This window comes from Megachile rotundata, chromosome 14, assembly GCF_050947335.1.
Source record: "Megachile rotundata isolate GNS110a chromosome 14, iyMegRotu1, whole genome shotgun sequence".
Taxonomy (NCBI): Eukaryota; Metazoa; Arthropoda; class Insecta; order Hymenoptera; family Megachilidae; genus Megachile; species Megachile rotundata.
Genome location: NC_134996.1, coordinates 8,562,217 through 8,575,794, shown reverse-complemented (window position 1 = coordinate 8,575,794; position 13,578 = coordinate 8,562,217). Strand labels below are relative to the sequence as shown.

General features: G+C 33.3%; 1 protein-coding gene across 1 annotated transcript in view; it reads right to left on the bottom strand.

The window, feature by feature from the left end:
* The window catches only part of LOC100881058 (uncharacterized), a 283,887-nt gene that overhangs the window by 152,606 nt on the left and 117,703 nt on the right, over positions 1-13,578 (bottom strand). The window contains exon 2 of the mRNA XM_012288797.2: positions 4,983-5,191. Coding sequence (XP_012144187.1) covers positions 4,983-5,191 — 209 coding nt within the window. The remainder of the gene's footprint in view (positions 1-4,982; positions 5,192-13,578) is intronic.

Below are 13,578 nucleotides of genomic sequence, written 5' to 3'. Positions count from 1 at the left end.
GAATTTGATGATTTACGCAGAACGCATATATGCGGCGGTAGTCCGCCAAGGGATAGATTCATAGATTATGCGACGGAAAGATTCGATCGCCGCATATGCTATAAAGATAGAGCCCATCTGCCGCAAATTTGGTAATTCCCGCGTCGTCGGCTCCGTTTATAGGTTCTTAGATCCCTGGCTTCCACATGCGAACGAAGTCGATTCAATTTTATTTATATCAGAAACGTTGCGAAATGAAGATGCAGTCGTTACATTTACGTATATTACCAGATATATCTATAATGGTTCGTATTCTTTTTCAGGATTTATTAATTTCCAATACGTCATATCACAATCAACTGGTTATTGGCAGCAACGTTTACTGAGGTATTTTTAATTTTGCGCCGCCTTCGAAAAGGTTGAAATGTATTTAATATACTACCTAACGAGTAAATAGGTTTAATTCATATCTGTGACGTAATTGTATGATTCAAAGCAATAGAAATTACTTCATTAGGAAATAGAAATTATTTTATACTTTTTAGTGCATTTCGAAGTCGGTGTATTTTTTTTCTGAAAATTATTTTATTTCACGCTTTTTAGTGGAATGGGGAGAATTGTTTAGGATACTGTGAGACAGTTCTTCCGGGCTTTTTTTTGTCTGCGTAAATGCCATGAACATAATTAAGTAAAAGACAACATGGATATTCGTTTTTCAACTTTTTTTGCAACAATAAACCTTTGTAACTAAAAAATGAAAAAATTTTGGATAATCGTATCAATGGGGAGTTAGACTCCACAAGATGCGAAAGGCTTTGTTCCGATCGGACCACCCACCTAGGAAAAACCACCGAACATGCATAGAAAAAATAATCCTTGCAACTAAAAAATAAAAAAAATGTTTATTAGAACGGTAGGGAGACTGTACCAAGCAATGGGAATAATACACCAACGTCAACGTGAACTCATCTTGCTGCATAAGTTGCGTGTCAAAGCGGCAAAGCTTAGTTAGTGTTTTGGTACAGTGGATTGTAATTGCCCTTTCTTGTCTTTCCCGTGCATAGCACGGGGCGTTCCACTAATAATAATAACAATAGTTATTCGCTAATATCACGAAAACTAAAGTTTTCCGTCAATTATGCATAAGGAAAAACTCGTTTAGAATCATGCTACTAATAACGTATTAGAAGGACATAAAAATCGTTCGAAGCTGGCTTCAAAAGTTAACAACAATTTCTGTAATATCTCGAAAACAAAAGCTTTCCGTCAATTTCGCAAGAGGAAAAAGTTGTCCAGAACTACGCCCCTAACAACATATTCAAAGGACATTAAAATCGTTCGAAGTTGATTTCAAAAGTTAATAACAATTTTTTTCGCTAATATCTCGAAAACTAAACATTTCCGCGAAATTTGTATATGAACAAAATTGTACAGAATCATGTCCGCGATAAGATATTGAAAGCGCACTAAAATCGAGAAAAGTTTATTTTAAAAGTTGCCGGTTTTTCTGCAATAACAACACTGCAATTAAAAAATGAAAAATTTTTTGATTATGGTACCAATGGGGAGTCTGAACCCAACAGATGCAAAAGGCTTTGTTCCGATTGGTCCATCCAGCTAGGCGCAATGCGCGAACATACATAGAAAAAAGAAAAAAGTTGTCGGTTGTTTTGCAATAACAACACTTTGCAATTAAAAAATGAAAAATTTTTTGATAATGGTACCAATGAGGAGTCAGCACCTACCATATGCAAAAGGTTTCATTCTGATCGGTCCATCCAGCTAGGCGCAATGCGCGAACATACATAGAAGAAAGAAAAAAGTTGCCGGTTTTTTTGCAATAACAACACTTTGCAATTAAAAAATGAAAAATTTTTTGATAATGGTACCAATGGGGAGTCAGCACCTTCCATATGTAAAAGGTTTCATTCCGATCGGTCCACCCAGTTAGGCGTAATCGGCGAACATACATAGAAAAAAAAAAAAAAAAAAAAAAAAAAAAAAAAATATACTGATCGAATTGAGTAACCTCCTCCTTTTTCGAAGTCGGTTAAAAAAAAGTCAATGATTATATTTGAAAAATGCAGAGCTGTGCAAGGAATCAACTATGTACCTCCATATTGCAGTGTACGTTGAAACGCAAACAATTTCGTTGAAAGATAGATGATTGAACAGAATTCGATTTTAGTTTCATTTTCGTCGAACCTAAAATACGTTCAAATAACGAAACTCGTTTTGTGTAACTAAAACTTTATCGACAGTAACCCAAACTCGTGGAAACCGAGTATTCAGCAAATTTCGTGATTACACTCTTTTTTCAATTATATGGCGATTTCCGGGTGAAAATTTTTTGCTGACTATTCAAGAACACAGAGATTGCCGATAAATCGCTACTTGACCAATAATTGAATTTTCACCGAATTCAACGATCTGACCCGATGGCATTTCGTTAATTAGCCCAGGTACTTGATATTTTTCTCTTGGAAGATTGATCAAAGTGATCGAAATGTTTGATGTCATCTGATCGTAAAGAATTAATTGATAAATAAATACGTTCAACGATGATCGTAAATTGCAATTGAAAATGGAACGAGATAAATTCGTGTTTCGTTAATCACCAGAAACATTTTATTTATAAATTCTCGCGAAAATAAGCTTGATTATAAATTTTCAATTGATGGATATAATTGTACGTTCCATCATTTTTAATTGTTAACAGTGGTTCTCAATTTTTCTAATTTCGATCCATAAAATTATATATCAATCAATTCTACTATTTCTAAAACAGCTTCACATATGCTTCAGCACGATTTATAATTTCACAAATAATTAATTACATAAATTTCACAATTTTTGTTCACAGAAGAAATCAACTAACAATTAATGAAAAATACAATTAGAATCGTTTGATATTTGTAAACTTGGTTAGGTTAGGTTGCATATTTCGATCTGATTAAACGAATTCAGTAAAACGTACCAGGAAGTCCATTTCTCTGAATTTGCATTTTAACACAGAAAATGAAGTTTTCAACGACGAGATTGTTGTACTGCATATTGCACAAAGCATTCACATACCACTCAAATGTTTTTCGTGTACCATGTAAAGTGATACGCATACCACTGATTGAGAGCCGCTGCCATAAACGATTGGAATTCGAGATATTCGTGGCATGGATTCAAGTCATTCATTAATGCACGATATGGTTAACTTTATTGCGTTTATATTAAATTCATTACATAACCTCATTTTTACTGCAGGTTTGAAGAGCTGAAATTTCACGAATATTTTATTATTAAACGTCAATTTTCAGCGTAGTTAATTAATGGAATGTGTATTTCTGTAGAAAAATTAATTTGTAAAAAATTTATTCACATGCATCAAAATTGATGTGGAATTTTATTCAAAATTACATAATTTTATGAAACAGTTAATGACATTTCTCAAAAAATTATTCAGAAAATGATTGAAAATGTAACATAATTTTATGAAACAGTTAGTGACATTTCTCAAAAAATTATTCAGAAAATGATTGAAAATTTAACATAATGTTATGAAACTTCAGTTAGTGACATTTCTCAAAAAATTATTCAAAAAATGACTGAAAATGTAATATAGTGTTATGAAACTTCAGTTAGTGACATTTCTCAAAAAATTATTCAAAAAATGACTGAAAAGGTAATATAGTGTTATGAAACTTCAGTTAGAGACATTTCTCAAAAAATTATTCAAAAAATGACTGAAAATGTAACATAATGTTATGAAACTTCAGTTAGCGACATTTCTCAAAAAATTATTCAAAAAATGATTGAAAATACAACAATTTTATAAAACTTCAGTTAGTAACATTTCTCAAAAATTATTCAAAAATGATTGAAAATGTAACATAATGTTATGAAACTTCAGTTAAGACATTTCTCAAAAAATTACACAAAAAATGATTGAAAATGTAACATAATGTTATGAAATTTCAGGTAGTGACATTTCTTAAAAAATTATTAAAAAATGATTAAAAACGTAGCATAATGTTATGAAACTTCAGTTAGTAACATTTCTCAAAAAAATATTCAAAAACCATTAAAACTGTAACTACAAACGCTGGAATGTCTGAAATCCTCTAATTTCCAAACTATCCCTTTTTTACAATTTTACCAGCTCTTGTTTCGAATAATTTAATTTGTCTCCGTATCGACGGACCAATTAAAGTACATACTTCCGCAAAGTTCGAAGAATCAATATTTTTCATCCGCCTGTTACGATACTATGAAGAGCTGAATGTTTTATCAGAAAATTCCGAAACTGACAAAGTTAAAGTTACTACGAAAAGCAATCAATAACAATTTAGTCCTGCATTTTTTCAGTTAAACAAATTAAAACAGTTGAAGCAAATTAAACAAGTCTGATGAGGATTTATTAAAAACGTGCCCAAGAGCCACTTGAAAAGTTTAAATCAACGAACTTCAACGTGCCTCTTGAAACAATTTTTCAAACATATTTGCACAACAGAATTTCATACTATGAAGAGTTAATTTACTTTTAATTTCCAAATTTGACTTTTCTCAGAAAATAGGAGTTTTTCAAGCTTTTTATTTATATTTTTATCTGCTTGTTTAAGATAAAGTTGTTAAAGTTAACCTTTAGCTTATTTGAGGTTAGTCTTTAATTTATTTAAGATGTATTAGGTTAATTTAATTTATTAAGTTAATGTGAAACTGATGACCTATTTAAGGTGGCCCCTAATTCACATATGTTCTTTTCATAATAATTTTTGAATGCATTTAATTCTGGAAAAGTAAATTTATTTGTATGAATAAATGTACGACCGTCAGACATGTTGCCAATCATGACGAACGGTAAGACGGAGTCATCCGAAGGAAGACGGAGTTATCCGAAGGAAATCGGAGTTATCCGAGGTAGCCAATTTTCGCGTGCAGCACATCCACAAGTGGGAAATGATCGTGTAGTATAGTTTAAGAGTAGGAAAGAAACGGATATGAAAACTTACGTCAACATAAATTCCGGGTATGTTGAAATACTTGGTGGCTGGTTCATCGCTGGGTGCGAAACGGTAGAACTCGTGCTTGCCACGGTACCACTTGAGGGAGTAGAGAGGAGCCTTCTCGAGATCGTAATGGCAGCGCAGAATCGCCTTCTGACCACGTTGCACCACCTCCGGAACTATTTCTAGGCTGACATCCCGCAGGCAGCTCGCACCTTTATGGGAAATGAGAACAGGAACGGAGCATTAAGTCTAGTGTGCATCATTAGTCCGCTTTTACTCTTCACGCCGGAGGTTGCACGGCACGCGTCAGCGAGAAATTGCAATTCCACCCGAATGACAATTCCCCTCCTCCGAGCAACTCTCTTCACCCTTTTCATACATCCTGTACACACACAACTTCACAAACACACGGCTCTTTTTTCTTCACCCTTCCCTCGCTATTTGTCTGCCCCTTTTTGACCTAGCCCCGATCAACCCTGTGATCCGCTTCTTCCTCCTACACCCTCTTCTCTGCTCCTTTTTGCTGACGTTTCGTTCACTCGGATTATCGACGATTCGACCTATTAATGCCCCGAGGAATTGAACCGTGTACGTCATTCATATTAAAACAGAGCCTTTGCTGCTTCCTGATGTCGCTGCAGGATGAGACCTCTTATTACGTGCTCGCTTCCGGCTACGCGGAAGTAGATGCCGCTCAGCCACGAATAGAAACGGAACTCCGCGGGCTGATTTCGCCCCTCGAGAAACGCGGAAACATGAGGTTGTTTGTATCGGGGAGAACTGTGGTTTGCGAATTTTACAGGGTTGAGAATGTTGCTGATGGCTGGGGCATTCACCTCTGAGGATCAGGTTAAATGATCGGTTCGGATAGTTTGAAAATTTATACATTGTATGTATACATCTAGTTAAAGAGAATGATTTATTATGTGGCTTGTTAAACTGAACAAAATTAACTGTCCAATTTTATGAGTTGAAGTTAGGCTATCTACCTCTGAACCTCACAAAAAGTATATCAAAACTGTGACAGTTGTTTGAAGATTTGAAAACAATTTTGATTATTGTATTTCTTATATAAATCTAGTTATATAAAATAAGATATTATGTGACTCATTAAACTGGACAGAATTAACTGTCCAACTTTATGAGTTGAGGTTAGGCTATCTACCTTTGAGTCTAACAAAAGATATATCAAAACTGTGACAGCTGTTTGAAGATTTGAAAACGATTTTGATTATTGTATTTCTTATATAAATCTAGTTATATAGAATGAGATATTATGTGACTCATTAGACTGTACAGAATTAACTGTCCAGCTTCAGGAGATGAAGTTAGGTTATCTACCTCTGAATCTCACAAAAAGTATATCAAAACTGTGACAGTTGTTTGAAGATTTGAAAACAATTTTGATTATTGTATTTCTTATATAAATCTAGTTAAATAGAATGAGGTGCTACATGATTTTACTAGTTGATCAGTTGATGGTCAAATTTAACAAATTGGTGTGCTAGTCCAATCATAGGTATCTTAAATTGGATTAGGTTTGTCTTTCACTACTTTAAGGAACTTTTATTTGACAAATGTATTTTAACAACTAAATTATGTAATGCAAGTTTTAGGTAAATGTTGTAACAACATGTGAAACATGAATGTGAACACTTGACAGAAACAACATTGTAATGTATGTTTGAATTGAAATTATGATGTTTTCAATATGAAGTGAAGATGGGAACATTGTCCCACAGTAATTCAAATTAACTCATTATTTAAATTAACGCATATGTAATATTTCCACATATTGAACTAACCTCAACTGTTGAGTAACCTTAAACAAAGCTAACTTCAAGGCTAACATCAAATATTGAGCTAACCTCAAATGTTGAACTAACCTCAAATGTTCAGCTAACCTTAAATGTTGAACTAACCTCAAAATTATCACTATATTTATTATTTACAGTATAGTTATTTATATAATATCAAGTTGAATCAATGTATACATGAATAAAGGCAATGGTTTAATTTCGGTTTGAAATTAAGGAACTCTTCCCAACGTTAATATGTCGTCTGTAAATATTGGAACACTTAGCGTGTAAAGGAGAAATAAGAGGGATAAATGAAAATCCTTCGCTTACAAAGGCAAAAAGCTTCGAAGTTAGAAGAGCTTGTTCCCTTTTCATTTTGAATTGAATGGAATTCTGGAAAATGTAGGCAAGCGAATGCCGTGTGCTGAAACTTTCTGAAGACAGCTTCCGAGGATTGCAATGTTCTCAATTTTGGTTCGCTATCGCGATCTCGTCGCATTACTTGATATGCGGATTTTAGCTATTTACTAGCTGCCATATAATTTAACAGCAATTCGTAATATTCGGCGGTTTCCAAACTTTCAGATTGTCTGATTGTTCTCAAATTTTTAAATTTTCTAGTTAAACTTTAAATTTGGGAATTTGTGAGTTTGTGAATTTTTGAATGATGAAATTGTTAAGTTTTTAAATTTTCAAAGCAGTGTGTAAACTTTTGGTAAATTTCTAAATTTTTATAGTATCAAACTCTTAAATTCCTAAATTCCCAAATTCTCAAATTCCCAAATTCCCAAATTCCCAAATTCCCAAATTCCCAAATTCCCATATTCCCAAATTCTCAAATTTGCAAATTACCAAATTCCCAAGTTCTCAAATTCCCAAATTCCTAAATTCCCAAATTCCCAAATTCCCAAATTCCCAAATTCCCAAATTCTCAAATTTCCAAATTCTCAAATTCTCAAATTCCTAAATTCCCAAACTCTCAAATTCCCAAATTCCCAAATTCCCAAATTCCCAAATTCCCAAATTCTCAAATTTGCAAATTACCAAATTCCCAAGTTCTCAAATTCCCAAATTCCTAAATTCCCAAATTCCCAAATTCCCAAATTCCCAAATTCCCAAATTCCCAAATTCCCAAATTCCCAAATTCCCAAATTCCCAAATTCCCAAATTCTCAAATTTCCAAATTTTCAAATTCTCAAATTCTCAAATTCTCAAATTCTCAAATTCTCAAATTCCCAAATTCATAAGTTCCCAAATTCCCAAATTCCCAAATCCCCAAATTCCCAAATTCCCAAATCCCCAAATTCCCAAATTCCCAAATCCCCAAATTCCCAAATCCCCAAATTTCCAAATTCCCAAATTCCCAAATTCCCAAATTCCCAAATTCCCAAATTCCCAAAATTCTCAAATTCTCAAATTCCCAGATTTCCAAATTCCCAATTTCCCAAATTCCCAAATTCCCAAATTCCCAAATCCCCAAATCCCCAAATTCCCAAATTCCTAAATTACCAAATTCTCAAATTCCCAAATTCCCAAATTTCTAACTTTGCAAATTTCCACATTAGCAAATGTAAATTTCCACTTCCCAAACTTCTAAATTCCCAACCAACCACATCCTCAGTATCCAAAATTTCATAATCCCTAAATTCCCAAATTTCTCAACGCCCAAATACCAATTTTAAAACTTCAAATCTCCCAACCCTTACATATTAAAAAATTCACAAACTTGCAATTTTCGGTGTCCAAAAATCTCACCCATCCCCAAATTAGAACTTTCAAATTTTCACCCCTTGAAACCAGCAGATATCAAGATTTACATTACTCTACAAACTGCGAGGAACGTTTGCATACAAATTTAACTCCCAACATGCAATTATGTTCCCATCCTTCTATACCTTCCTCAGTAACACAGCCGCACAAAAGTTGCAAACAAGTTCAGTGATACGAGTATTTAGATGCACGCAATTACAAGATATTTGATAGCAAAGTTTCTCGGAAGTGTATGTCTGAGAACATAACTAACGCTCTAATTCTTCGAATGTTTAAGAACAAGTTTCGCGTAGAGGAAAAAATCGATAGATAACCTAGAGAACTGAGAAACTAAGTTCAGAGTAAACGATACTTCCATTAGTGTATTTCCTTCTACAAACCGAGACAACTTTCGTTCTTGTTTGGCGAATTTAAATGTAATTAGGTTTCTTCCGGGTACTCCCTTGATATTTGATACTTGATAATACAATTGCTTCCTTTACACGTTCTGAACATATACGCCCTTCGTTTTTCAAATTCAACCCTCGAATTCGGGGAGCCTCCCCTATCGTGTTGCTGAAAGGGGCTTTATTTTAATTACTTCCTCGTGTTTCTTCTGTAATTATGGAAAATAAAGTGTTTCGAAAATGATTGGGGGTGTTTGTAAGTGGAGTTGGCAATTATAGTGATGTTGGGTTGCTTCATTAATTTTCTATGGAGAATGAATTCCTGAATTACTATATAACTAAATTCTTAAATTTCTAAGCTCTTTCATTCTTAAATACATAAATGCATAAGATTTTTCATTTTTAAATTCTTAAATTTCTAAGTCGTTAAGTATATAAGTTTCTAAGATACTGAATTCCTGAATTTCTCAATTCTTAAGTTCTTTCACTCTGTAATTTCCAAATTCCTAAGTTCTTAGAATTCCATATTCCACAATTCCTGAATTGCTGAACTCTTGAATTGTTGAATTTGTGAATTCCTCAATTCGTGAATCTATGAATTCCTGAATTTTTAATTTGTTGAATTCCTGAACTTCTGAATTCCTGAATTCTTGAATCTATGAGTTCCTGAGTTCCTGAATTCTTGAATTACTAAATTTTAAGTTCCTGAATTTGTTCATTCTTCAGTTTCTAAATTCCTAAATTACTAAATTTCATTATTCTACAGTTGCTAAATTGCTGAATTTCTGGATTCCTAAATTACTGAATTACTGAATTCATCAGTTCCTAAATTCCTAAATTCCTTTATTATAGAGTTGCTGAATTCCTGGATTACTAAATTTCTGACTTCCGAAATTGCTGAATTACTGAATCCTGAAATTTCTAAATACCTAAATTACTGATTTACTGAATTTCTGAATTACTGAATTACTGAATTCTTCAGTCTTTAAATTCCTAAATTACTAAATTCCTTTATTCTGCAGTTGCTAAATTCCTGAATTCCTGAATTCTGAAATTCCTAAGTTCCTAAATTCCTAAATTCCTAAATTCCTAAATTCCTAAATTCCTAAATTACTGAATTACTGAATTCTGAAATTCTGAAATTCTGAAATTCCTAAAATCCTAAATTCCTAAATTACTGAATTACTGAATTCCGAAATTCTGTAATTCTGAAATTCCTAAATTCCTAAATTCCTAAATTCCTAAATTCCTAAATTCCTAAATTACTGAATTCTGAAATTCTGAAATTCTGAAATTCTGAAATTCTGAAATTCCTAAATTCCTAAATTCCTAAATTCCTAAATTACTGAATTCTGAAATTCTAAAATTCTGAAATTCTGAAATTCTGAAATTCTGAAATTCCTAAATTCCTAAATTCTTAAATTCCTAAATTCCTAAATTCCTAAATTCCTAAATTCCTAAATTCCTAAATTCCTAAATTCCTAAATTCCTAAATTCCTAAATTCCTAAGTTCTTAAATTCCCAAATCCCTAAATCTCTGAATTCCTAAATCCCTACATTCGCAAATCCCTAAATCCCTAAATCTCTATATTCCTGAATCCCCAAATTCCTAAGAATCCAAATTCTCAAATTCCCAAATTCCTCTCACATAGCCACTTTACCTATATCCAATGAAATTCGTCAACCAAAAACCAAAGAGTAATATTCACACATCCATTTCTGACTCTAGAACCCCACATACAACCATAAATAATCTTCAAAAATTTCAATTCTCACCTTGTAATTTCTAATTCCTACAGAAAAAAATACCAATCTCCCTACTCAGATACCAATGTCAACCCACAAGTTGGCGCATAACCCAGGTGTTCCAACTCGTCAGAATAACTCTCCAATTGCAAGACTTCATCAAACGCAATAAAACACCGAATAATCTCCAGACAATGAACATTTTATTTCCTTCCCCCAGGCATAATTTTTCACAAGAATAATTCAGCAAATTGATAAGCTGCTTTACATTCATTGAACGCAGGCATTGAAATCGAGCTTTTTTCCCCGGAATTCCATTGTTTCTTCGTCGGACGAAGACGCCTGTCCGCCATTTTCATTCCCGTATTCCTAGCAAACAGCGCACCTGTGAACGTGCTCGAGGAAAATTAAGCTCCGTTGGTGACCGCAAAAGGCTGCGATCAGAATTGCAAAGTCCTGTTGGCTCTTTTCCTGCGTTACGTTTTTTCTATTCTACCTGATTGCAAACAACTCGGCCCGCTCGGTTAATACGAGTCAGCTGGCTGGATGAAATAAAACGTTCGCCAAGGTAAACGTATGCAGAACAGACAATTTTATATGAATAATCACTGCAGACCACGCTGACCGACGGAAAACGTGCAAACAGAAATTTTATCGGGGATTGTACGAATTTGATGAATTTTACGCGGTTTATTCCTTTCGCTATTTTTTTTCTGTTGCTTCGGTAAGATATATCATACGGCCACTGTTTTGCCGGTGGAAAACATGCGACGCTTTTTCCTCGGTCCTCGGAATCTAAAACCACGTCGAAATTTTATGCTTCGGTTACTTTTTACCGACTTTTATCTCCAGTTCTTTCACTTGAATTTTTCGAAATTGCGGGACTTACCTTTGCTCGTGTAATTCGGGAGTGCTTTTTGTTGGGAGATGAAATTTGTTAGGTGAATGTCAGTAACGTGATTTAGATCTGGTAATATTCGTTGTGTTAGCGTACACTAAATTTTCTAATGAAATATTAATTTAAATAAATTAAAAATTGTTTTAATTTACTTTTTTAAATTTTTCAAATTTATTAAACTGAATGTTAAATTAAATACCACTATTAAATATTACCGCTGTACTTATTAAATAATAAAATTAAATATCAAGTTGCATTGAATATACTTAATTTATTAATTTGTGATCTTGAAACTTAATTTAAATTTGACAATAATATACAGGGTGGCTCACCACATTTTGCCATCTAGATTTGTGTCATTATTATTACTCATAGCAAACAATGTTAAATCTAGATGGAAAATGTGGTGAAACTTTGAAGATTGAGATCAACTTGAGACCAAATGCTGTTGCGTTCAGAGACTTCAGTGGAAACAGTTGTTTCGATCATTAATTAACTCCCTTGTCCAGTGACACAATGAACACCGAGTTCTCGTTGATTAAACGTGGTCCAAAGGAAATGTTTCCCCTGCAAAAAAGTTTCGAAATCAGTGCCGCAGTCGAAGCAGAAACTTTGTCCCAAGCATTCTTAGATTTTTCCGAAGAATCGAGAGAAGTCGCGTCCATATGCAAATGGCGAACGTGCGACGAAGGGAAATGGGAAGAAAAGGGTGGAGGAAAATTACCCTCTGTCTGGGATAACTCGATGCATAAATAATCTAGTAACCCTAAACTTAAGCCGTTGGTTATCGCTGTAGACGGTCATATATACCGAGTATCTCCAAAGTCCTGCTTGGAAACAGTCTATTTAACGTGATTATTGTTACGAGCTTGTACACGAGATTAAAAAGGCTGAAATCGTAGGCAATTATCGGGGAGATTAAAGTCAGAGGCAATTATCAGAAAGATTAAAATCGGGGACAATTATTAGAAAGATTAAAATCAGAAGTAACCAAAGATTAAAATGTGAAGCAGTTATGAGGAAGATTAAAGTCTGAATTGTCGAAAAGATTGAAGTCAAAAGTAATTGTTCAAAGATTAAAATTGGTTTACAAAATATGGTTGGTTTAGAAATGTTAAAAGTTGTGGAGCGAGAATTTTTTTGATGTTAAACTTGACGTATGTGGTCCAATTATAGTAATTCGTGTGTGGATGAAACAGCAAAGGAGAATTTAAGGCAATTATTTCTTCAAATGACATATCTGTTTTATGAATATCAGCTTTGTGAAACGTCTCATATAAAAATCCAGAATATTAAAAAATTGGATATCGCTGAAATATTTGACTATATATTAGATAATTATATGCTTCATCAATTTTAATAAATAATTTTAATAAATTTTTCATTTTTCGTAACTTTTACAATTAGTAAACTTTCGGTTATTTCAGTGTCACCACTTTTGAAGTTATGTTCAAAATCCATAGATACGGTGTAACGTGAGATATCGAGAATAAGGTTAGGTATGGTACAATATTAGTGTATCGTCGCCTCAGTTCGAGATAATCGTTTGCTGATAACATGACTTGTGTGATGTAGGTTTGCGCAGGAACATGAAGCAGAATCTCAGAATACCATTTCTGAATAAACACGGACTAGATCAGTGACATAGATGTGTAGGTAATCTTCGTAAGTTTGCGAAAATGATGCATCTGATTATGTCTTATAAAAACAACTTAAATATGGAAGCTAAAGTTCGATAAAACATAAAATAGTACATATTATGCATGATTCTATCAACTGCTAATGAGTATCAGTCATGAAAACTTCATTTTATAATCATTTCATAAAAATGAAACTCCCTGTATTTATTTCTGTATGAATTATTTCACTCTAATATGAATTATTTCGTTCTGATACTTGTTGAGGTAAAAATGAAACACTCCATATTTATTTTCATATGAATTATTTCGTTCTAATATCTATTGAGATAAAAATGAAACACCCTGTATTTATTATTAAAT